Below are 26588 nucleotides of genomic sequence, written 5' to 3'. Positions count from 1 at the left end.
GCATGGCACAGAGCTTTACCAATATTGTGCTAAACAGTTAATATACGTCTTTTGCATTGAAATCAATTAAATTACCAATTGGACCTAAAACTAGTTCCATGCTACTTTCCAGGTTTCTGCAATGCTTATACATATTAGCAAATTATGGTATACGTGCTCAATAAATGTTACTTGAGCTTGGTAACTGTATATGAAGAGAAAAGTGAAAATTTTGAATGACATCTAATATATAAAATTACATTCCTTCAAATGTATTGTAAAGTGATATTTTGCATATAGAATCTCATTTATAATTGAATCAAAATTCCATGTTTTCAAATTTGTTCTGAGGCACAAAATTATTCACATGTTAAAATGATTTCATGAATTTCCTACAGCCAAGGGTTGTAAGGAGAAGCTATTTCAAGCTAACTACTACTGTATCAGCTTTTTCTTCTCCATTACCAATTTTTAAGTTTTTCTTTTGTATTGAAGTGACTTCAGGCAATAAAAATTATATTGAGTTGTGTTTATGAAATTTTTATAGAACTAATTAGATTTAAAGGATGATAAGACACTTCACTGTAATAAGCCATCCAATACATTTTTTTTTTAAAAGTCAATGCTGAACTATATGTTTAGAAATGACTAAGATGGTAAATTTTGTGTTATGTATTTTACCACAATAAAATAATTGAGAGAAAAAGGTAAAATAATGATGCTTAGTTGAACATTTCATGAATCTTGATTTGCTTAAAGCTACATACTATTTGTTTATGCATTTGAGATACAGTAACATGTTGGCTAGTCTTTGAATTCTTCCCTTTCTGAGCTCTTATATGTAACGTGGGGAAGGCAAATATCTATATGTTTGAAAATTCTGGAGTTAATTGACTACTTGTAATTAAACAGTGTTCTCTCTTTTCCCTTCAATACCCTCAATACCATTATTTGGAAGAACCGAGAGTCCTTGGGGCAAGTACTTTTCATTAGAACTAAATGTTTGGCTTTTTGGCTAAGCGAGCAGCTATAAGTAGGATAGAAAGAGATGAAATAGTCATCAAATCAGTTGCAAATAGTAAATTTGAAGTTCTAAATGGAACATATGGACATAAAAATGTTAACACATTGAAGAGTCTACCTATTGAATTGTTCTATAAGTCTGCTTTACTGGAAGGCTGTTTAAAATAAACCCATAAACACTTTAAAGCAATATTTATGAAGTTTTTTTGATAAGTATATATATAGTTCAACCTGAGAAAAGCAGAGTCCTCACAAAAGAAATTCTCTGAAGTGTTCACCTAATGTTGTTCTTACAGTAAACTTCTTGGGGAGCTCTAGCAAGAATGCCATGATCTATAGGTGCTGTGAAAAATTAAAACAGAACAAATGTTTTACAGTAAAACCTCACTAATTTTATTATTGCAAGCACTTATATATTGTACACATATTTCTTGTAAATATAAAGTTAAAAATGATTATCTTCGACACATTCTTTGAATTTTAGAAATAAAGAGAATATGACTTAAATTCAGTGAAAGTTTCCATCTAAGCCTGAAACAATTGAGAATTATGTCCATTTGCCTTTAACTCTTTGTGTGAAAGTATCAACTCCTCTTTTTGAAAGGACTGTCAGATTTAGAATTACTTACCAGCATCACGGGTGCAGTGGCTTTCGTTCAATTCACTCCTGACTTGCAGCCCTTTGCCCTCCCATTTTGGGCTCCTCTCTGTTCAGTTTCTGAGTCTTGCTTCTTTTTCATTTTAGTCCTCAGGGCAGAATTATCCTTTCTCTCCTCCACAGCTTCACCTCCTCCTTTACCAACCCTCCCTCTATCTACTTCCTTCTTCCTTTATTACCTCTACTCGTAATTTGGGTTGGAGGGTGCACACAGCCAGAGACAGTGGTGGATGATTTCTTCCGCATGTACTCCTATCATTTTAGGATGAACCAGATGATTTTCCTTGTCCATTGAGCTATAATCAGTGCCATCATCATCTCCCTTGCCCTCAAGCCCATGATTTAGGCCACCTATGAATTCTAACTTCATTATCTTTTTGAATCACTAGTATCTATTTCAAAATTAGCCTATAGTATTATTTGAAATAAGGAAACTCTTATTTTTAAAATTTATATTCTACCTTATATTTACTGACTCTCCCATTCCTAGCCTCCAATATTTCTATCAGGTTTTACTCGGCATATTTTTGGAGAAAGGAAGTATATGCAGTAGGTTTGCAAGGCTGACCATGTTCAGTCCTGAATTAGCTCACTTTGGACTTTTTGTGTCCTTGCACACATGTACACCTTGGGGCAAAGGCATTTGCATTGAACAAGTCTGTTCACATTTTATGATGATCTCACAATTTGGTTTAAGGACAGGAACACTGAATGAATCACCAAAAAAGGGGGCTAAGTATCGTAGACACAGGTGATTGCTCCTTCAGTAAGCTCAGGTGAAATTCTCCCCTCCTCCAATGGACTTGATATAAAGTTTTCTTTGTATTCTGAACCCATAATCCTTCAGAGATGAAAAAGGAAATACAGAGTCAAAGTTAGACTTGGAACAGTGCTTCTTAAACTCTCTGTTGTGAAGGTGGGTGAGGTCACATTCTTCTATAAAACACAATGAAATTATTTCTAGAAAATTAAAAAACAGACCCACAAAATACACCACCACCTTTTTTTATTATTATATGCGGAAAATATGTAATTCATTTGTCAGATTATCTTAAAAGTTTCTAAACACTTTCAATATCTTGTCAAAGACCAGGAACAACTTGAAGACCAGTGTGGTTGGGAGATCACACTTTCTCACCCCGATTCTGGGCACTTCTAACCAAACTGTAAAGGAAGTGCTATTTTCAAACAACTCCATCCAGTTGACCTTTGAACAACATGGGTTTGAACTTCACATGTCCACATATATGTGGATCTTTTTTCAATAAATATTATTAATGTATTTTCTCTTCCTTATGATTTTGATAACATTTTCCTCTAGTTTATTGCAAGAATACAGTATATGATATAAATATCGTGTAAAATATGTTAATTGACTGTTTATGTTATTGGTAAGGCTTCTTTCTGGTCAATAGTAGGCTATCAGTTAGGGTTTGGGGAGTCAAAAGTTATGGGCAGATTTTTGACTGGACAGGGGTCAGCATCCCTAACCCCTGTGTTGTTCGAGGGTTAACTATAAATGTTTTGGAGTGATTATTTGAATTTAGAAAACCCTGAAGGTAGATAGAAAAAGAAATGAGAAATCTATTGATGACCTGAAAACTAAATGTAGAGAATAAACTCTTATTAAAGAGTCTTAGTAGAAAATAAACATAAAATTAATGCTTGCTATGTCATAGTGTGATCTACAAATGTGCATCGAAAGGAGAAAACAGAACTTTTAAAGAACTGGTGAATTTTAATTTTAAAAGTTTGAAGTTCTCTTCCCAAGATATGTTCTTCACAGAAAAAAATGGCTTTCCCCACCCCCAGCTATGCCTGATAATAAGTAAATATCTTAAGAAGCACTGAGTCAGAATCCTTTAAATGCTATTGTATGTTGCTGCTTTATTTTTGTTGTTGTCACACTGCTAATTGCTATTATTTATACCTGATATTTAGAATGCAGTTTCATTCACATTCCTGGATCCTAGGTTCTGGAGGGGCTTTGAGCTTTTCCTCTGTGCTAAGAAAGCATTACATGAGATAGGCAGTCAATTGGGATTAGAATTCAATGTGTCAGCTAACTCAGAAATCCCAATACAGAATTTAGCACTCCCTGGTCTCCAGGGAACTTGGCCTCCAAAAATCAATTATTGGAGTATATCCATCCAACCCGAGTGGGTTTGATGGTGGCTGTTTTTATTTCGTATTACAAATAGAGTGATAATGTTTATTTTGTAAGCATAAATGGTAAAAGAATATTAATTTTTTTAAAAAATGTGTTAGTCCTATTGAATGATTTTGCATTACTCAGAATTAATTTTCAAGATATTAGACTTGGGAAAGCTGAATTCCTTATAAAAGAACGTAATGTCTTAGGATTTTTAGAATGAAATGAAATATGCACCCATTTAAGACATTCATTTCACTCAAATGTTTAAAATATTAATTAAAATTAATAAATTCTCTTGGCCAAATGTCTTACATATGAAAAAATTGCAGGTAAGTATCAGGTAAAAGGTAAGTGATACCATTGCATATCCTCTCTAGTTAAGAAGAGATCCAGTGACAGTTTATCTTCAGAGGGCACATAGAAAGTTGCAACATTGGAATGATTTATTATGACAAATAACAGAAAATAGGCAATTGAGTTTAAATGGCTTGTACTTTCATATTCTATGTTGTGTTCCTATCTTACAGACTTTTATAGTATTGAATAAAGGGAAGGCCATCTTCCGGTTCAGTGCCACCTCTGCCCTGTACATTTTAACTCCCTTCAATCCTCTTAGGAAAATAGCTATTAAGATTTTGGTACATTCATATCCTTTTCAAGTGATCAATATTAATTATTTGTACATAATCTGCAAGTGCTTTGTAGCTAAATATAAAATTACATTGGGAAAAGGTCCATATTTTCTGGGTTTTATCTCTCTCATTTTGTATCTTTTGTCATATAAGCTCCATTCTTAAATTTTATTAGCCACATAGATGTCACTGAAACTTACAAAGTCTTTAACATTATATAAATATTTATATATTATATATCATGCTTATCATAGTCTTTAACATTATTTGTATATGTATCTTTCTAAAAATACTTGTATGATTGAGCCCTTCAAATCTAGTGTATCTTTACCATCTTTGTACAAAGTTTGTGATTATCTAGAATTTGCAATGAATAATAATATAAAAACCAAGAAATCTACTTCCAGAACCAAGTTTAGGCACATCTATAACATCAAACATTTTAGTGTACCTTAGAATAAACATTTAAGCATATTTTTCCATGAGAGAGTGTCAGAGGGCTTTGGCCAATACTTAACTAACTCTTGAACTTTCCTAATAAAATCTGTGAAGGATGTACTGGAATACTGGCTGAATTTCAAATTTAAGTCATTGAATTATGACTCTGCCATGCAGAACTGATTGCTTAGTAAAGATTCCGGAAATTAATGAAAGGAGCTGAGATTATATTCCCAAATGGTCTTTAGGGGTTTGGCTTTATGATTCCCATTGATGTTAAAAAAGGACTCTACAACTACATGCATCTGTTCATATTCATTGGCCAATAACTTCCTGTCTGCTTATGTGAGTTTTGATGGTTTTGGCAATTATAAATATAGAAATACTTTTGCAATGATTGTGAACTCATACCACCTTATTTTTTAAAAAGTGTTCTAAAATAAAATAAACTGACAGCAAGAGATTCCTTAGTGACATAAATACGCTATTACTAAAATTAAAAGATTTGAAACATAAAAGTGATTTTCAGCATTTTACATTTATGGAGGTGTTCTTATCCTAGTTTGTGTTCCTAGTGCCATCATGTGGTCATTTGATGAAAACTTTTCACTTATGGAAAATTTTTGTTTTGGCAATAAACTGTAGTGGAAACAATATTGAATGTGAAGGCAGGAAACCTGTGTTCTAGTCCTCAGCCCAGTTATCTAATTTGTCTAGGACTTAGGCCTTATTTCTCTGATTTCTAAAATATAGTGAGATTAGAATAGTTGTTTTTCAAAGTTTCTTTTAGCTCCATAATTCTGTTATGTCTTAGTCATTTGAGCTAACACTTAGATCATATCTACTAATATACAGGCCTGTTCCAAGTACTTCACACATATTAGTTGATTTAATCTGTACCTCAAACTGATAAGGTCTATAGAAAAATTAGCTCCATTGTATAAAATCAGTAGAAATGTAAGTAGATTCAGTGGCATAGAGAGGCTTTTATGTTGAATTTCTATTACAGTCACATCATGTTAAGTCCTGGAGTTCAAGAATATTCACTTTTAATCTTATCTACTGCTGTTACACTTGTAAAAATTCAGTCAAAATGGAGGAATCTGATACCTAGCACTGTACTGCACTTTGTACATAATATTTTTAATGTATTGAACTATATTGTAGAACATGTATTTACAAAATTGCAATTTGCAGGTAGCCTTCTTCAACAATTTACTATTTTAATTACTAGAATTAGTTCAAGTCATTGCTCTCTGCTCAAAAACTATTTGACTCCAGATTGCAGTTTTCCCACTGAAGTTCTCTAGGGGTAAATATATTGATTTCATAATAGTATCAAAAGCAACACTTTGTACTTATATAAAGCTTTCTTGTACATGATCTCATTTAATCTATACCACTACTGTGAAGGTGATATTATTACCCTCATTTTACTGAAATTTAAATTTACAGAAATTTACAAAACTAAAATTTAAAGAGATTAGATGACTTGCCCACAGAGTATTTGTCATTGAGTACTGGCTAAACTGCAGCTCAAGGTTTTCAATGTTAGTTTTATATAATATAATATGTAGATTTGGATTTTGTGTGTGTGTGTTCCTTAACAATAACCACATTATTCAGCATGCTAATTATGTGCACTATTTTGACAAACTGTGTGTTTATGACAATGAGTAACCCTCCTGACTGGACAAAGAATGTAGAGTAAGTTCAACTAATATTTTAAACTACCTACTATCTGAGTATACATATGCGTGTGTTATATAGCTAGCCAGCTAGATAGATATAAATATGTATGTAGATATATAGACATTTACATGTATTTGGGATTTTGAAACTATGTCTTAATGTACCTTTTAAATAAAACCGAAGAACATTTTTACTAAGGCCATTTCCAGACACAATTACAAAGAAGGAAGACAATATTTATTGACCCTCACGACTGATGGTGTTGGATCTAATATATCTCCTTCACCTGTATTTGGTGGTTACCAGGAGCCCATCATTCCTGGACACTCACCACTTTTCCTTTATGATACAGTGGTAAACAAATGTGACAAATTAAAGAAAAGAGCCCATATGGTAGACCTTGGTTCCAGTTAAATTCCAGATGAATTCAGTGAGTTAAGAATATACAGGGGCAAGTTACATGTGCCACCACAGTGTTAAGTCTCACAAAGTTGTCCCTTCCATCAGGCACGTCCACTTCATGTCAGGCCTATATCAGTTTCAAGTGTAATAACCAAAAAATTTGCTTTAAAAAATCACAAAAGTTGGGGTATTAGAACTTGGAAATTCAATAGACCAAGGGCCATACTAACAGAGATTAGGGTGGTGTTTTCAGAAACTGGAAGCATTACTAACTACATTGATGAGTTCTGTTCCAGGATACCTCTTGAGGGCAGAGGGTCCAGATTTGTCATTAAGTGCCACTGCCCTGCCGTAACCACTATTGCTCTGTGGCTGTTGACCCTTAAAATAACAACCCCGGGGGGGATTCCCAAAAAGACTTTTCCATTCTTGGACACTTCCAAATTGGAGCCAATCAGAAAAGGGACAACGATTATGAAAGAAATATAATGTATACGAAAAGAATTCTTAAAGTATTGAAGTTAATATGTAAAGCCCACAGGTCGTTCATTGCCCTGGTTTCTGATTTTGTTCTCCTACTCCTGAGTAGAAGATTTAATCTTTGTAAACATCTAAGTTTCTGGGTTAGTCCAATATTTTACTCTTTTATGACTCTAGAATTATCTACTTTAATGTTAACAAAATTCTTTTCCCAAGTAAGTTAATCTTATCTTTTGGAAAGGGAAAAAAGTCAGACTTGCTACTTTGTCAATGTTCTCTCATTCATAAAACATGATTGAAATTGAGTTTTTTAGTTTCTAAAGGAAAATCATTTTATGCTTCTGCAATATTATTGTTTGTAATGTTATCCACTCCACATGAATGTACGAGATAATTCTCAGGAGGCTTTATTCATTTATGTCGCTACTAAGACATTTCAGACAGTAGCTACCTAGACTATACAGTATGTATTTCTCACTCTACTCTTAGGACACTTAAAAACAACTTCATGTGTTAGGGAGTTGAATTTAAATTTAGGGCTATGTTTTATTTCCATAAAAATAAAATTGACCTGTTTAGATTCCTTTGATAATATTCATCTAGTCCATTGACAGAATGCTAAGAAATTGATATGCTATGAAAGAAAATGATTACTTTATCAGTTCTTTTTTGGATACTGTCTTCAGGTACACCTTTACAGGCATATATACTTTTGAATCACTTATAAAAATTATTGCAAGGGGCTTCTGTTTAGAAGATTTTACTTTCCTTCGAGACCCATGGAACTGGCTCGACTTTACTGTCATTACGTTTGCGTAAGTACCTTTTCTGAAATGTCAAAAGAGTATGGTTTAGCTTTCTGCTTATGCTTTGAAAAAATAAACTTGCTTTAAATGTGGACTATTGTGGTGTGATTTATATATTTAAGCTTCAGATTTACATTTAGCACCACAGAGGTCAAAGTGGCATTTCACTTTAGCATAAAGGCTTTGCAGTGGTTGAAATTATAATTTTCACATGTAACAAACATTTGTCAGCAAATTTCATACATATCGCTTTTTCAACACACACACACACACACACACACACACGTACATACGCACCATACACACTCTAATATGAAAATATGGTATATTCATAATACATCTGTGAAAATGGCTGAAAAATTACAGCCACAGACAATAATGTTGGTGGCACAAATTTTCATTGACCTTACCCATCTTCTTTTATTAGTTTGGTAGAATGATAGAAAATAAGCATTTGCTAGCATCTAAACATTCTGTCAAATCAAACTAATAGGAAAATAAGATATTATGTATTTAACATATTAAATTATTTTATCAGCAAATTAGTTTAAGATATAGACATACTCTGCCACTTCCTATTTCTAAAATGATCCCTTTTCTTTCTTCTTCTCTTCTTTCTCTTTATAATTTTCTTCATCTCTTTCTTCACCCATAATATAAACCTTCTCGCCCTTATCTCTCTTCCAGATACACTCAATAATGTGCACAATATCTGCGTTCCTGTCTTTCTTTCTTTTTTTTTTTTTTTTTTTCCCTAGTGGTAAACTTCCCCAAGAAAGAAGAGACTCAGAAAGTAATAGAAGGCCATTCAAGAATAGGTGAAATTAGAGTGTGGAGGAAACTAGATCAACACCACTTGCCCTCATCATTCCTTCAGAAGCTAAGGTTTTTTGGCCTCTTACAGGCATAATGAGGTGGACAGGAAGAGAAGTAGTGGACAGGGTTCCAAATGCTGCCTGTCTCCTCTTAATTACATATTTAGTCAGAATAAGCCAATTTTTTTTGCCATTTCCTCTGGCCACAGTTCAAAAGAAGATATATTGGGACTACTATTTTATGAGAATAAAATAGCAGTAATGGCAGGGACGTGATTGGGCCCCCATAAAATATTGTCCTTAATTTGCCTAACTTTCACTTAAGAGTTACACTAGAGAAATTCTATCACGTACAGATAGTCGGTAAGGCAATCTGTCTTTTCATGCCTAAATTTCTCTTGAACTATTTCATGCATTTTTTTTTCTAACTGAAACCTTAAAACTATAGCCAAGATTTATTTTCTTTTTACTTAATTCTTCTAAGTTACACATGATGTTGATTGTATTGTTTCTCAAAATGGCAACTGGTTTGTGTATTTTATGAAGTTTACATCTACTTAATGGCCTTAAACTGTGTGAGTTAAGAAAACCATACCAATAGACTCTAATTTCTAAATTGCTATTTACAAAATTATCATTTAAAATCACCAAGAAGTTCTTTATAAAAGACCCAAGCAAATAATATAAATCCTGCTTAAATCTTGAATAACTCTGATTTAATTCTACAGGTATGTAACAGAATTTGTAAGCCTAGGCAATTTTTCAGCTCTTCGAACTTTCAGAGTCTTGAGAGCTTTGAAAACTATTTCTGTAATTCCAGGTAAGAAGTGATTAGTGTAAAGCATAAGGCTCCTTGTACCTACAGCTCTTTCTTTGTATCCTGTTATTGTGTTTGTATGTGAACTCCCTATTACAGGTATGTGACAGAGTTTGTGGACCTGGGTAATGTCTCAGCGTTGAGAACATTCAGAGTTCTCCGAGCATTGAAAACAATTTCAGTCATTCCAGGTGAGAGCTGCATTAACCATCAAGGCCGACCCATCATGTTTGTTTCAGCAAGAGCTTCTTTGTTTAATATTCAGGATTACAGAAAATTGGGAACCATAATAATCAAAATCAGGTGTTTCAAAGACAATGATTCTTATTTTTGGACATATTTTTATGGTCTCACATTTTTTGTTAGCCTTAGAGTATAACAATGTCTTGCATGAGACATTGTAATATACAATCTGTGTGATTTGCACTTGGAGATGTCATTTTTCTTCCATATTAGTTGTAGCAAGGATTTGTTCCCTATTGAATGTACTATTCTTTAATTTCTTGTTCACTTTAGCCATTGATGACTAGGTCTATACAATGTAATTTTAATATTGCTTAAAAGAAGGGAATAAGATAATAAATGATAGCATGAGTCTGCATGAAGGATTTATTATCTTAAAGTGCAATCATAATCCAAACTACCTCCAGTTTTATAGTAAAATCTTTCATACTTATAAGTAGGAATTCAAAAATATTTATTCAGGTAATTTGTTGTAAAACTGACAACTGACCCCAATGAAAGTATGCGACAGTTTCATTAGCAAACCTCCTTTCATTAGTGAACCTCCCATTATTTTCTCTCAACATAATTGGATATCGATCTTCATTTTATTGTTATTACATTTCTTGAGTTCATCTCCATAAGCATTTCAGCCTACCACGAAGTGTTGCTCTTCCACTTAGCATTGCAGTCATCTTCGGACTTATGCATGGAATCTATGTTTTCAAGAAAATTGTGTGAGGCTTTTGTTATTTCACATGTTCTAAGTCTTAATAATAATAGCCTTCTTTCTTTCAGGCCTGAAGACCATTGTGGGAGCCCTAATCCAGTCTGTGAAGAAGCTCTCAGATGTCATGATCCTGACTGTGTTCTGTCTAAGCGTGTTTGCTCTGATTGGGTTGCAACTCTTCATGGGCAACCTGCGGAATAAATGTGTACAGTGGCCTCCCACCAATGCTTCCCTGGAGGAGCATAGTATAGAAAAGAATATGACCATGAATTACAATGGCACACTTGTAAACGAAACTGTCATTGAGTTTGACTGGAAATCATATATTCAAGATTCAAGTAAGAATTACTGTTATGTAGATTATCTTTTCATTGCTGATTTACCTTCCATTTAGACATAAATATTTTTTAAATGATTGCATAACAGGTTGAAATCTCATAAATATCATATCAGTGGTTTGCTTATACATTTAATTATTTTATTGATAACTGTTCTAATTTTGACTCCTGAATGATGTTTTCTGTTATGTCATCATATGGGAGGCTGAAGAATTCAGCTAGAAAGAAGTTTGCCTAGGATCTTTGTTTGCTTTACATTCTTGTGAGGATTGAGACAGTCAAATAACATAAAATATTCTAAGGCCCTTTGTGAACTCTAAAATATTATGTGAATGTGACCCAATAAGCACTAATTACAGAATGCCTTTTATATACTAGAGACTGTATAGAATGCTGGGAAAATAATGGTGATGACACATGGCTATAGGGTGTTATAGGTTAGTAAGTTATTTGTATTGTCATTTTGTGGAAATCAAGCAAAACCTACAGGTAAACAGTATTCTTATATTTCTAGAATAAGAATTGAAAGTAGTGTTTTATCAAAAAGAAGATAATTAGAGTCAATTAAGCTTTAAGAGAGTGTAATAAAAAATTTCAAATAAATCAGTGAAGTTATGAGAATCAGTTTATTTTTATTTCAAGAGTTTAGACAAAATAACCAAATGTTTAAATAATCTACTCTAGAAGGATGGAAAAATAATTGGCCTAATATCTTTTCTCTTTTTAAAATGACAATAAAAGTAAGTAAAAACTTCTCTCTTTTATTTAATTTTAGTATCTGCCCGTAATGACATTTCAAAAGCAGAGAGTTAGAACATGATTCATGGGTAAAGAGAAGGTTCTTTTTAAAGAAAAATATTGAGTATATAAAACTTAAACTCTAGATGTACTTAAATTTAGCTATGTCTTTATTAGTTTAAGGTGATGACTAATACTTAAAAAAAAATCAAAGAAGATAGAAAAACTTAGTGACTGGCTGTGTGGAACAAGTAGGATTAGTCATAAAAGTTTGATAATTCTTAAAGTAATAATAACATAATAAAAAAATCTAATCAGTATCTTTTTATAGTTGCAGATTTGGAAAATGCCTTGGTTGATACAGATGAACTCTTCCAAGATCTTAGTGATATGCCCACAAATAATTTTCAAACAATTGTAAATCTCTAGATTAAGAAAAATGCTTTGATTAAGAAAAATCAGAGCAACACATTAACTATCTCTTATTCACTTCATATGCCAATAAGTCCCTTGCTGGCAACAACTACCTGAAATCTGTTTATTTTTTTTAAATCTAATATCAAGAAACTGACTACGAGGATGTCATTTAGGGTTTATTCCTTCTATGAAAATTTACTGGACTCCATTTTTCTTATATTCAAAGTCAAGGATATTCAAGGTCATTTGCAGCTCTAAAATTCTATTTCTTATATTTTCTCTAATAATATTCTATTTGTTGAAAAAGATTATTTTAAACCAAATGAGAATATAAAAAAGTAGCTTGTCTTTGAAAGTACTAGAAAATTAAATTTATTAAAATTAAAGACAAACATGACTGAAAGTTAGATTTAGGCTTATAAATCATTGAATTTAATGGAAAATAAAAACCTTCACTTATAAATACCTGATATCAAAAATTCACCCAGAAACTATCATATTCTTTTCACTTGTTTAATTTTAATTAAGAAATTCTATTTTAATTTTTCTATTTTCAAGTAAGTAAAGACATTAGAAATAAAAATTATATTTTCTATTGTTTTTATATTTTTTACCGAACTATGAACAGAATAAATTTCTCTGAAAATTTAGAATCTAGAAAATAAGTCTTCAAGAAAATTAAAAATTTTTCTTTTAAAAAAAGTTTTCTTACAAAACGATTGTTCAATTTCACATGTTTCTCTTCTTGTCATCCCTCTACTTATTTATTTGATAAACTTTACTGAAAGGCTACTATGTCCCAAACACTAGTAATATGGAAATAATTAATGATTAGACTTTCCTTCGATGAGGAACAATATTTATAAACAAGTAATTACAATATAGGACAACGACTATAATGATAATAGAAGTATATACATGTTACTGATACCATAGTAAGAATTTTTAATTTTACCAATCTTTGGGAAGGAAGTAGAAAATACCAAGGAATAATTTATAAAAGTGACACTTCAACTAGGTATTGAAAGAATCTAAGGAATTCGCCAGAGACAGAAAGCTTTGATATAACGTAATATTCACCTATAGTTATTATTTTAGCTTTTAAGTATTTAAGATTATTTTTTATTTCATTTGTTTTAGTAGTTAACATGATTTATGCATCCTTTACTATAAGCTGCTTATGATGTATTCTAGAAGTTGGTAAAATGTATATTATGATTAATTATTAAACATTTATAAACAGTATCTAAAAATATAAGATACCAGAAAAAATAATCCCTTATTTTGAGATATGTGACGGTTTTGAAAAGGCAAAGAAATCGTGTTATTCTTATCTATTTTTACAGAATGAAATTTTTAGTTTTTAAGAGGGTAGTGGAAAAACACTGATACTATTTTAAAATACTATGTTAATACCTTTGGTTATCACTAATTTCACATTTACAAAGAATAAATGCTTAGTACTATTAAGTATTTAATCCCCTTAATATAATATCTAGTATTTGGAGTGAGAAAGGGCAAATACCTGTGTCTTTGAATTAAAATTATTCAATGAACTTTAATAGTAGGGCTTGATTTTGGTCTCATTCTGCAAGGTAATGCAAATGTCTGTCATATGATTTTCTTTCTATTTAACAGGATATCATTATTTTCTGGAGGGTTTTTTAGATGCATTACTTTGTGGAAATAGCTCTGATGCAGGGTAAGCCAATAATGTGTGTGTATGTGTGTGTGTGTGTGTGTGTGTGTGTACATATACACACATTTTTTCTATTTTTTGTAGAAACTGACAGATAACAGCCAACTAATTTTATTTATACTAATTTTCTATAATTAAGGTTATTTATAAGGTGAAGGATTATTTAAATATTAGGCAGGCATTTTGTGTTCTAAAACAAGAAGTAATACATGAGCTCTAATGCTGTTTTGCTCTACTATGGAGGCTCCAAAGTAGAGAAAGTGAATGAGAAATGTGTAAAATGCTAATTATCAATAGAAAATAGATTTATAAAATACTATTGGAAAGGCTATTAAATATTTTAATGATGACATCAAGTGTTTTGTAAAATGTTAAGTCAAAAGTTAGGAGATATGTTAGTTACTTATTTATCATGCTTCTATTCCTTAAAGTACCAAATCTTCTTGTCTAGACAATGTTATAATATGCTACCAGAATAAAAAGACAACAGAACTTCTTGTAATATCTTCTTTTTCCCCATTTACAGCCAATGTCCAGAAGGATATATGTGTGTGAAAGCTGGTAGAAATCCCAATTATGGCTACACAAGCTTTGATACCTTCAGTTGGGCTTTTTTGTCACTCTTTCGACTGATGACTCAGGACTTCTGGGAAAATCTTTACCAACTGGTGAGAATCTGAAGAGACACATACTACATTTAAATAGAAGTGTATAAGAAAATCAACTTAGTTATGAAATTCACACCACAGCATAATATAGTGGAAAGAGCAGAACTTGAAATTGGGAAATATGAGTCCCTTTATCCTGTTGATTATAACACATCTTAAGTATCATGATGCCAGGGACAGTGATTATCTCTGATTTCCCCTTAACTCGCAACCTACTTCCCACCCTTCCCAGAAACAGGTCTTCCCAAAGAAAAGGAACATCTTACCCCTCAGCCCCATCTACCCTCTCAAGTAATATCCCCCAGGGAGCAAGTGATAAAAGTGAATAAGTGGATATAGCAAGATATCCTTGGTCTCTTCCTTGACTTTCATCAAAACTCAGCTTTTTGATGGAAGTATCCATGTTATTCTACTTGACTCTTTTATTTTTGGTAAATCTAAGAATTCCCTACTGGAAATTAGAATGCGAATGCAGTAGTTAGGGGAGAAGAAAGAGGTTGAGGTTAAAAACAGACAAAAAAGTAAGAGGGGGGTGTGGCCATCATAATTATTGTTTATATCAGGGTCCTACAAGACATACAAGTAAGTTGAAAGTTGAAGCCGACAGTTAGTGAAATCATAATGAAAACATAATTCTGATGTTCTTGTATCCAGACATTACGTGCTGCTGGAAAAACATACATGATATTTTTTGTCTTGGTGATTTTCTTGGGCTCTTTTTATTTGGTGAATTTGATCCTGGCTGTGGTAGCCATGGCCTATGAGGAACAGAATCAGGCCACCTTGGAAGAGGCAGAACAGAAAGAGGCTGAATTTCAGCAGATGCTTGAACAGCTTAAAAAACAACAGGAAGCAGCTCAGGTAAATTCATCAAATTAAATATGTCCTATCTCACAATATTATCCTTTTTTTTTATTGTGTTTGTTGTTATAAGATAGTGGAGAAAGCGAGACAGATCATTGTTTGACTATACTTGAGAGAAGCTGGTAGTATGGGGGTTAGTGAAGATTTCTGTGTTTCAATCATCTATAGATCAGTTAGTTTAATTGTTCCAAGATGTTTAAAATATTGATCACAATGGAACTCTCTCATGCTATGTTAGTCATCTTAAGATGTTTAGAATAAAAGAGAAAATGTGATTTTTGGGGTCCTCTCAAGTGAGAAACCTACTGAATGGGTATACTAGCATTAGTAGAAAATCCTAAGAAATCATCATCTCTTAGTAAAAAATTTATTGGTTATAATATAAAAACGTTTATCCGATTCTTAGAAGATAGTCTATTCCTTTCTTTAACCACAAATATATTGCTTTTAATTGGATGGCTTAATTGCATTCTTATATATATAAAGAAATCATATATTCTCTGACATAGCAATATCCAATAGGCATATAAAAGTTATCAATTTTATGGAGATCAAGTAACCTAAGAATTACTTTTTCTTATAGTGAGGTGTCAGTACTCATAGTACAATAAAAAGCTTCTCCTAAAACTCCCATCTTTCCTCACTCTTTAGTTTATCAAACAAACTCATTGTCTTTATCCAAGTTGTTCAGGGAATATTAATTTATTTGCAGGAGTCCTAGTATTGAGGGTACTCTGGAGACAGCAATAATAACCAAAAATTGCCAACTTGCTACCAATACAAGCTGTGATCAAAAATATTGCCTCCATTCGATGCCCATGTGACCAGTACCAACCAGTGCTGAGTTGAAGAAGCTGGGGATGGTATTTGGAGAATTGAACATCTTGTCTTGCCTAGCAGAAACTATTGACCCTCACCATTCCAGTCTTCTGGATAGAGTACTTTGGAAGAGTGAGGAAGGGACTTTATCACCTTACATAAGTTTGATTGATAATATTTTGAGGGCATTGGACAATCTGGTTTCAATGACTGGAGAAAGGACTTCAGCTCTTTACCTCATTCCTCATGCATTTGGATATGACCTCAAATAATTCATCAGCTATTCTTCCATGCTCCAGTTTCTTTTTCAGAGAAAAGAAGATAGCATTAAGTAAATACCAATTTTTAGAGTAAATTAAATCTCAAAAGGTAGTATGAATTTCTGTTCTTGTTGATGCCCTATTGATCCTTTTGGATATGTGGTCCGTAAAGCATAATACAAACACAATAAATGTTAGCACAGAGAAAACCAAATTAACTCTGAAAGCCTTTAATTGGTGGAAAGAAAATAATCCCTCTTGTACTTGTAGAGCTCCTTCTATGTAAGATCAGCTTAAGTCAGTTAAATATATTTTGTAAATGCCATACAAATACTTGAGTCATTTTTTTTAAAAGATAAAATCTTCTCTAGTGCCATGCTAAACCATTTCTCTTCCACGTAGCAGGCAGCAGCTGTAACTGCCTCAGAGCATTCCAGAGAACCTAGTGCAGCAGGTGGGCTCTCAGACAGCTCATCTGAAGCCTCCAAATTGAGTTCCAAGAGTGCTAAGGAAAGAAGAAATCGGAGAAAGAAAAGAAAACAGAAAGAGCAGTCTGGTGGGGAAGAGAAAGATGAGGATGAATTCCATAAATCTGAATCTGAAGACAGCATTAGGAGGAAAGGGTTTCGCTTCTCCATCGAAGGGAATCGCTTGACATATGAAAAGAGGTACTCCTCTCCACACCAGGTATGGCGCCACTGAGTTAAATGATACATGAATGAAAGTTAAAATGCTGAAGACAAGGGGAGAATTAAATCAGACCTATGGATTTTTCAACAACTGAATTGACTGCTGTGTTTATTATATTTAAACCCATTCTTTCTTCACATAGTTATGAGAAAACTTTACTCCACATATACATAAGTCTCCAGCTTGGTATAGTTGAGACAACAATGGGTTGAAAGTTAGGAGACCTGAATTCTCATCCCAATACTGTCTGCTGGCTTTTGTTGTAACTAACGACATTTAATCTTTCTGGTCCTCAGCCTTTTTAATGAAAAAAAAAAAAAATGTGGTGATGGGGATAGCTGATCAGTAATGTCTTTTTGGTTACTTTATGTTGTTTTTCCCCCTAACGTTTTTATAAACAGTCATATGTGCTTCTGCAAATATTAGTCATGGTATACTTTATTGGAAAGCCTATCACTCTGAATTTCAGAAGTCTTAACTTCAAGTTGCAACAACACTGTGCCTTATAGATGAAACAGAAATAATTATTAATTTAAAATGACTTTAGAAAGATGGCCTGAAACTATTTGTCAAGAGTGTTCAAATTGGAAGGAAAGAGCAATGAAAACAAATTGACCTTATTATGGTCATGCTGCTGATGTTTTTGGAATGTTTACAATGCCCATAGTCATGTACTAAGGATATTTCCTTTTGAACTTGAAAAATGGTGGTTCAGGGTTTTGTCTTTCAATATCTTTTAAGTTGTGATCTATCTCCCCACTCATTTATCTCAAAGAGTAGAGACTTTCTCTTATAAAACTAATTTAACTTAATATGAATGTACATAAAACAAGAATATTAATCGAAAGGAATAAATTAAGTTCTGTTATGAATGCTGAACTCACCTTCAACTTAATCTTGCAAAATAAAAGCACATGTCAAGTGGTTATATTAATGTGATTTTACTCTTTGTTTGTTTGTTTGTTTGGTTTCAAACTCTTAGTCTTTGTTGAGCATTCGCGGCTCCCTATTTTCTCCAAGACGAAATAGCAGAACGAGCCTTTTCAGCTTTAGAGGGAGAGCAAAAGATGTGGGTTCAGAGAATGACTTTGCTGACGATGAGCATAGCACCTTTGAGGATAATGAGAGCCGGAGAGACTCCTTGTTTGTGCCCCGACGACATGGAGAGCGACGCAACAGTAACCTAAGTCAGACCAGTAGATCATCCCGGATGCTGGCAGTTTTTCCAACAAATGGGAAGATGCATAGCACTGTGGATTGCAATGGTGTGGTTTCCTTGGTTGGTGGACCTTCAGTTCCTACATCGCCTGTTGGACAGCTTCTGCCAGAGGTGATAATAGATAAGCCAGCTACTGATGACAATGTAAGGAAGTTTTAAATAGTTCAGGCATGGCTGGCTCATTATTGCTGCACCAGCCAGTGTTTCTACAGAATGGAACCCCTTGAGAATGATTCCTGGTTGGTCAAGCTGTGAATGCACCTGCATCTTGTAATACCTTTAATAGACTAACCAACTAAAACTTAAAGCCTCGACTCTCTCTTGCATTACAGCTCAATGCATTTACTTATTAAACATGCTAAGGATAAATTAGACACAATAATAAATCAGTGCCTCCAGTCGGAGAATTTGCTATATACCCATGCTGAACTTAGATATCAGGACATCTCCAAAAGCCCTGGTGTAAAAGTAAATGAAAGATGTCTACATTTAAGTGCAAAGGGTGTATAATAAATCTTTCCAACAGATTCATCAATATAATCCTGCTTTACAAGATTTTCAAGAACACTGTGCCTATATAGATAGCTTCATTATTATCTTAAAATTTCTAGTACTCATATTTGACTTACTAAAGCAATGCTGATATAGGTCTTCTCAAAACTAATCTAAATGAAAAGAAACAGATACATTATTAGTACAGACAGGTAAAATAATTCTCTGTGTACAAAGGTATGTTATGTTTGTGATGTATACATGAATGAGGAATTTCTAAATACATGCTGCCTCTTATTATACTGTTAACTCACTTAGAAATATATCAGCATGATGAGGCATGACTTAAGTCAGAATTAGATGACTTATTGCTTTGGTACCCTGGATGAAACTGTTGTCCATGCAGCACGTGTGTGTGTGCGTGTGTGTTTCTTTAACATACAGTTTGTGTTGTCAATGACCATCTATGTCTTATGTTCAGAAAATGAGATGGCAGCTACATGTGTTGTAATCATTTGTATTTCTTAAAAATAAATGGCTACCTTCTCAAAATAAAATACCTTGACTATGTATATGACATTTCAAGTTGTTAGTTTTTACTATTAGTTCCAAAATAAGGAATTAATAAGGAACTGTTAAAGCTGTCTCTGAAGAGATTTATCAACTATATCCAAATTACATCATGTTTCATAAAATTATGAAATCAAAAGTTTTAAAAAAACTCAATTTTTGCTGTGTGGCTACACGAGTGACAGTTTGGACATTCCAGGTTAGTAATACAATAAGTCAGCAATCTGCCATCACCAATTAAATATGTAAGTGCATGATGCATGAGTTTCATGAAATTCACTATGTCATATTTGGGGTTTTGCTCATATTGCTCAAGCTAATTATTTAATACATTAGCATTTTCTTTATAGGGAACAACCACTGAAACTGAAATGAGAAAAAGAAGATCAAGTTCTTTCCATGTTTCCATGGACTTTCTAGAAGATCCTTCCCAAAGACAAAGAGCAATGAGTATAGCCAGCATTTTAACAAATACAGTAGAAGGTTTGTAACAAATTCCATTTCCATTTTGATTATTTTTACTAAACTTAAATTATCTCTTTTGAAACAAATGTCTCTATTTGTAAGTTAGAAACAGTATATTATAAAGGTAATATAAGGGTCTTATTTAAGAGTTATTATTTGTTATATCTACTCATATTCTAGAAGCTTTTAAAGAGTTATTTAAATTCAGTGATATTGGAACTTTAATGAACGTTTTCCTGTGTGTGGCAAGTCCTTGAAAATGCAGAATAAGCATTTCTATTAGGGGTTTCTAGTCCCATTAGTCATAGTGATTCTCTATTTTGTTTTACTCAGCTTAGGACTTCCAACATCACCTGAATACTCTCAAGTCTAGAGGAGAAGAGTAGGTCATTTTCGGGGGGAAAAAAAAAACTATTAAAAAGAGGATTCTTAGCTCAAGTTGATCCCTACCCTATCTCTTATAGCCTGAGGATGAAAGCTTATCCAGACATTCATACAGAATTACACACAATATCTATACTACCCCAACCCATGTTTCTATTGAGACTTCACTTAACTTAAGGCCAAGTGCTGAGCCACATTATCAGTGCATACAAGAAAAGAAATCTATTCTTTGTTACTTCTGTTCTATGTGTATATCTGAAGAAATATTTTTGGGAATCTAAAAAGTAAATACTATGAGCCTTCTTTTTTCAAGTACAAAAGAAGTTGACTCTAAAGCAAATGGAAATGTGTTGGTTACTGAAAAGAAGTCTAGTGGATCTGAAATAAATAAGTATATGTGTATATAAAATATATCTTTTGGTGGCTGTTCTTATTTTTTTAATCTAGAACTTGAAGAATCCAGGCAGAAATGCCCACCCTGTTGGTATAAATTTTCCAACATATTCTTAATCTGGGACTGTTCACCATATTGGTTAAAAGTGAAACATATTGTCAACCTGGTTGTGATGGACCCATTTGTTGACCTGGCCATCACCATCTGTATTGTCTTAAATACTCTTTTCATGGCCATGGAGCACTATCCAATGACGGATCATTTCAATCATGTGCTTACAGTAGGAAACTTGGTAAGCATATTGGAAGGTAAATGTGTTCAGTCTTCAAATTTTTGTTTGAGGAACTATTTAAATTTAATAGCTTTAGCAGTCTTTCCACCACACCTCCTACCTCCTGGCTCCCAAAAAATGGTAATTATATCTAGCTGGCTGCACCATACTTTTTGCCAACAATAATAGCCCTTAATTTCACAGCAAAAAGTGAGAAAGAGAGTAATAGGCATAGGCCTACAGTTCTACTTAATACATCAGTATTGATATTTATAACTTTTTCAAGATGCAGAACCAGTTGAAGGACACACTTTTTTAAATGATATTATCACAGTTCTCCTACTTGTAGAAGGATAAAATAAAATTGTAGATCTTTTTATTTTACTTAGTCATCATCATTATAAGCAATAATTTAACAATTCAAAAATGTCTCCAGCTTTTCACTTTCAGGATCTAGGTATGACATGTATTGTTTTATCCATCTATTTTTTATAAAAACTATAAAATATTGAAAACCTCCAGAACATATTGTGTATTATATGATTAGCAAGGCCATTTTTGGTGAAGCTTGCCACTTAGTTCCTTCTCTTCTGTGCTTAAAAAACATAAATTATTAAAGTGTTTGTCAGTTAACTCAACTTAGGAATATTAGCTTTTATTTGCTGAAAGAGGTCTCTAAAGTAATGCATGCATTTTCCATAATATTTGTTCTGAGGTTTAAGATTTTGGATGGTAAATAGCAAAACATGTAAAGCATCCTGCATTGTAGTATTTATATTTTTAAAACTTTAATATTTATACTATTGAAGCAAATATATTTTTTTCATGTACATAACAAATTGGCAATAGTAATACAGATATTATAACAATAGATATACATGTATAATAACTTTCTGATTTGAGGAAAATTGGAATAAGCTTATAGATAAATAAAACTGTTCACGAGCAAAGTCTTGTCAGTACCTGTGTAGTTTAAAGTTAGGAGAAAAGGCGGTTTGTTGTAACGGGAAGAACACTGGTTGAAAATAAATTTGCGCTGAAATCGTAGTTTTGCCTTTTTCTAGCTGTATGACATCAGGCATGTCTTTGAACCCATCTGAAGTCCTCTTTCCTCAACAGTAAAGTAATAATTATAATACTTGAATTAATCACTTAATAAATTTCTGTGAGGATAAAATGAAATAATGTATATAAAAGCCTTTCATTACCTATAAGTTATTGTACAAACGTAAGCTAATAATAGAGTCACTATGGCGAGAGTAACATAAAAACTTTGTTCTAAGAGCAAATACTATGTCATTCTACTTACTTTATCATTATCTGATGGAATTGAGTAATTTTGTTTTGATCTTAGGTTTTCACTGGGATCTTTACAGCAGAAATGTTTCTGAAAATTATTGCCATGGATCCTTACTATTATTTCCAAGAAGGCTGGAATATCTTTGATGGTTTTATTGTGACACTTAGCCTGGTAGAACTTGGCCTCGCCAATGTGGAAGGATTATCGGTTCTCCGTTCATTTCGATTGGTAATAAACAAAGCAAAACAGTGACAACAGCAAAAAAAAAAAAAACCTTGCCCAACAGTCAGGGTTTTTGCATATCACTGTCATAGGTTTGACCACACAACCATAGACATCTTAAGTTTTTTTAACATTTGCAGTATCAAAAACTCTTCCTAAAGGAAAAATTATCCCTACTTATTTTGAAAAAACTTTATTGCAAAAAGCATAGTCATGTAAAGTTTAATACATTTCTCAGTTACCATTCTTACTAATTATTATTTCTAGAGATGATTACAGTTAATATTTCTGGATCCAAGAAAATATTTTTAATGAAAATATATCATGTTTTAGTAATAACTTGAAAATATAAACAGTTCTTTGTAATGGTAGATGACAATCAGATATAAGATGTGCATGCAGAAACTTCTCTTAATTCTGCCTCTGGAAAATATGCTCCTTCCCAAAATCAGAAGAGAGAAATCTGTAGTATTACTTAACATGTCCACTGATTCACATATATGTTCTTGCAAATCAGAGAAAGAATTATAATCATGGGAAATATTTCAAATCTTTAAATGCAGGCATATCTAGCTATGTCAATGCTCCAAAGGAACATTAATGAATAATAAACACTTTTCTCAACTAACGCCAGGGTTCAATATAATGTTACTTCACATGCTATTGACAAATAAATATCAGCAGAGATCATTGTGATTCAGATGTTAATATTAGTGTCAAGCCTGGTATGCCATCTTCACAAAACAAATTAAGACCTGTTAGATCCCAAGTAATCGTTAAAAATTTACTCACATGAAAATGACCTACATGATTAAAATATGGAAGAACCAGATTCGAAATTAGCCATGAGCCTGAGAGAGGGTTCAAGGGCAGGGCAGATCTTAGATTCAATATTTATCATTATTTCTTGGTAAACCACAATATATGTAAAACTTTTAAAGATCATAATAATATATATTTTTTATTTTCCAGCTCCGAGTTTTCAAGTTGGCAAAATCTTGGCCAACTTTAAATATGCTAATAAAGATCATTGGCAATTCAGTGGGGGCTCTGGGAAATCTAACCCTGGTGTTGGCCATCATTGTCTTCATTTTTGCCGTGGTCGGAATGCAGCTCTTTGGTAAAAGCTATAAAGATTGTGTCTGCAAGATTGCCAGTGACTGTAAGCTCCCACGTTGGCACATGAATGACTTCTTTCACTCCTTCCTGATTGTGTTCCGTGTGCTGTGTGGAGAGTGGATAGAGACCATGTGGGACTGTATGGAGGTCGCTGGCCAAACCATGTGCCTTACTGTCTTCATGATGGTCATGGTGATTGGAAACCTGGTGGTATGTACCCATTTAAGATATGTATTTTAGAAATAGATTGGGCATAATAGAATGGTGCCATTTTACAAAAAAAAAAAAAGCAATGGTTAATAATTTTAAAAGTCTCTTACCTTGGATATACTCATTTTGACAACACAGCACTATAGCAGGGACCGTACAGTATTTATTATACTCAACGTCAGTTTGTCAATCATTTCATCACATTTATTATGTGAATTTCAATACAGTATCATATTGAAGACAGGCCTAATAGGATATTCTGGGAACATTTAGAGACAAGGGAAGGAGAAATCTGAAAACAATTTAGAGAAACCTCATTCTTACTTGCTAGTATTGCTAGTATAGGACTAACACATGGTGCCTTTAAGTGTTTTCAGCGGTTTTACCATTTCCTTACCCCTTCATGGTAATAGCATTCAGTTATTCTATGTCATATGGCAGATGCATTAGCCAGCCTGGATTAGCCAACTCTCTAATAGCTCTCAGTCAAAAGAAGAATTGGCTAATAAAGCCTGAGATTACCTAAATGGAGTTAACTGATCAATTCTTCTCTCTCTTAAGTTTAGAAAATTAATTACTCTTTGCAGTATAGGAATATATACTATATTCCAAAGGATATATATATTAATGTGCCAGTCTTATGAAAATATTAGGGATTATTTATGAATAGTTCTCTTAAATAGTCAACAGTGGGATATAAAAAATATAATAGGTTAAGAAAACAAGTTTCAATGCCTGTGTTGAGTCCTAATTCTCATTCTGGGTTATAATGGTCGTCTTTCAATTAATATCCAATTCAGTATCTCTATTTATCAAAAAAAGAAACTACAGAATGTATTTAAATTCATAATTGCAAACACTAATGATTTTTAAGTTTAGAACTCTTATATAGTACATATATCAATCTATTTTCTTATAATTGCACAATTTTAAACTTAGCTAAACCTTAGATCAGCTCATTCACCTTCTTCATTTTATAAGTGAGACCATTCAAAACCGACAGAATTCACGTCTTTACCCAGAGATGTATAGTGAAATAGCTGTAGAGCCAGATCACAAATTCAGATCACCTAACTTCTAATCACTATGCTGTGGTGTTTCTTTCTCATCTAGTTGTTAGAACTTATAGTTACCTCTACACTTAAAGGAATAAGTAATCTCAATCTGCTCTTCTTTATATGGGGGTAAAATTATAATGGTGTTCGTATTATTTTTAAGGTCCTGAACCTCTTTCTGGCCTTGCTTCTGAGCTCATTTAGTGCAGACAACCTCGCAGCCACTGATGATGATAATGAAATGAACAATCTCCAAATTGCTGTGGATAGGATGCACAAAGGAATAGCTTATGTGAAGAGAAAAATATATGAATTTATTCAACAATCCTTCGTTAGGAAACAAAAGATTTTAGATGAAATTAAACCACTTGATGATTTAAACAATAAGAAAGAAAGTTGTATGTCCAATCATACAACGGAAGTTGGTAAAGATCTTGACTATCTTAAAGATGTAAATGGAACCACAAGTGGAATAGGAACTGGCAGCAGTGTTGAAAAATATATTGTCGATGAAAGTGATTACATGTCATTCATAAACAATCCCAGTCTTACTGTGACTGTACCAATTGCTGTAGGAGAGTCTGACTTTGAAAATTTAAACACAGAGGACTTCAGTAGTGAATCAGATCTGGAGGAAAGCAAAGAGGTAAGGTTTTGTAATTGTGGGTAGGTATGAATTTGTATGTATATATATGTATTATATTGCCTGTATTTATGATTATATATTTTCCATCTAGAATTTATTGCCAGCATATGAAGTTTTATTTCACTGAGAAAGCAAAGATTTAAGCTAAGAGAGATGATTCATAAATTGAAGAATGATGTAGTATATATGTGTTTTCTCATCTTTATTAATGGATATTTGTTAGATGGTGAATGAATGAATGAATGATCCAAGAAATGAAAAAAAATCATCTTATTTAATACTTATAATCTTGAAAAGAATGTGTTACATTGGGAGTTAAGTCTTCAACATATTAATTTTAGGAGAACACAATTCAGTCCAGAGCAATGTACTTAGAAATATTAAGCTAAAATTCTAATGGATATAAAAGATAATTCAAAAGAAGTCTAGAACAAAGCACCTTCACTTCCCATTTATTGTAGAGAAATCTCAAAAACGGGAAGGTACCCTTTAGGTTACATAGTCTAAATTTTTTTTAATTTTATTTTATTAGTTTCAAGTATACAGTACATTGGCTCGACATTTATGTAGTTTATAAAATGATCCCCTAATCGCTCCTTCTCTCCTCTGGCTCTCCACCTAGCCAATACATTAATGCTAACTGCATTCACTATGCCATGCTCCCCATTCCCGTGACCATCTATCATCTACTAATTTGTACTTCTTTAACTCTTCACCCCATTCTCCCAGCCCCCCAAGCCACCCTCCCCTCTGTTCATCACCAAATTGTCCTCTATATTCCTGAGTCTGTTTTTGATTAGTTTGTTCTTTTTGTTCCTTAGATTCTGCATATAAGTGAAATCATATGATATTTATCTTAAAAACTTCTTTACACACCTTACTTTCTTAGAGCAGTTTTA

At 32.9% G+C, this 26588-nt stretch overlaps 1 protein-coding gene across 7 annotated transcripts in view; it reads left to right on the top strand.

Annotated features, from left to right (window-relative positions):
* Nucleotides 1-26588, top strand: part of SCN1A (sodium voltage-gated channel alpha subunit 1) — a 126714-nt gene that overhangs the window by 68088 nt on the left and 32038 nt on the right. For 2 of the 7 annotated variants that reach the window (XM_006921151.3, XM_025039387.1), the window contains exons 3-17: nt 4343-4461; nt 6503-6592; nt 8146-8274; nt 9997-10088; nt 10918-11187; nt 13981-14044; nt 14568-14709; nt 15364-15570; nt 17055-17339; nt 18325-18672; nt 19974-20106; nt 20920-21158; nt 22492-22665; nt 23632-23988; nt 25207-25689. In XM_006921151.3, coding sequence (XP_006921213.1) covers nt 4343-4461; nt 6503-6592; nt 8146-8274; nt 9997-10088; nt 10918-11187; nt 13981-14044; nt 14568-14709; nt 15364-15570; nt 17055-17339; nt 18325-18672; nt 19974-20106; nt 20920-21158; nt 22492-22665; nt 23632-23988; nt 25207-25689 — 3132 coding nt within the window. Of the gene's footprint in view, nt 1-4342; nt 4462-6502; nt 6593-8145; nt 8275-9996; nt 10089-10917; nt 11188-13978; nt 14045-14567; nt 14710-15363; nt 15571-17054; nt 17340-18324; nt 18706-19973; nt 20107-20919; nt 21159-22491; nt 22666-23631; nt 23989-25206; nt 25690-26588 lie in introns of all 7 variants that reach the window. The other 5 variants (XM_015596476.2, XM_006921152.2, XM_006921150.2 and 2 more) reach the window with 5 other exon arrangements.

The sequence above is a fragment of the Pteropus alecto genome, unplaced genomic scaffold (genome assembly GCF_000325575.1).
Source record: "Pteropus alecto unplaced genomic scaffold, ASM32557v1 scaffold3, whole genome shotgun sequence".
NCBI lineage: Eukaryota > Metazoa > Chordata > Mammalia > Chiroptera > Pteropodidae > Pteropus > Pteropus alecto.
This window is presented reverse-complemented; position numbering and strand designations above follow the sequence as displayed.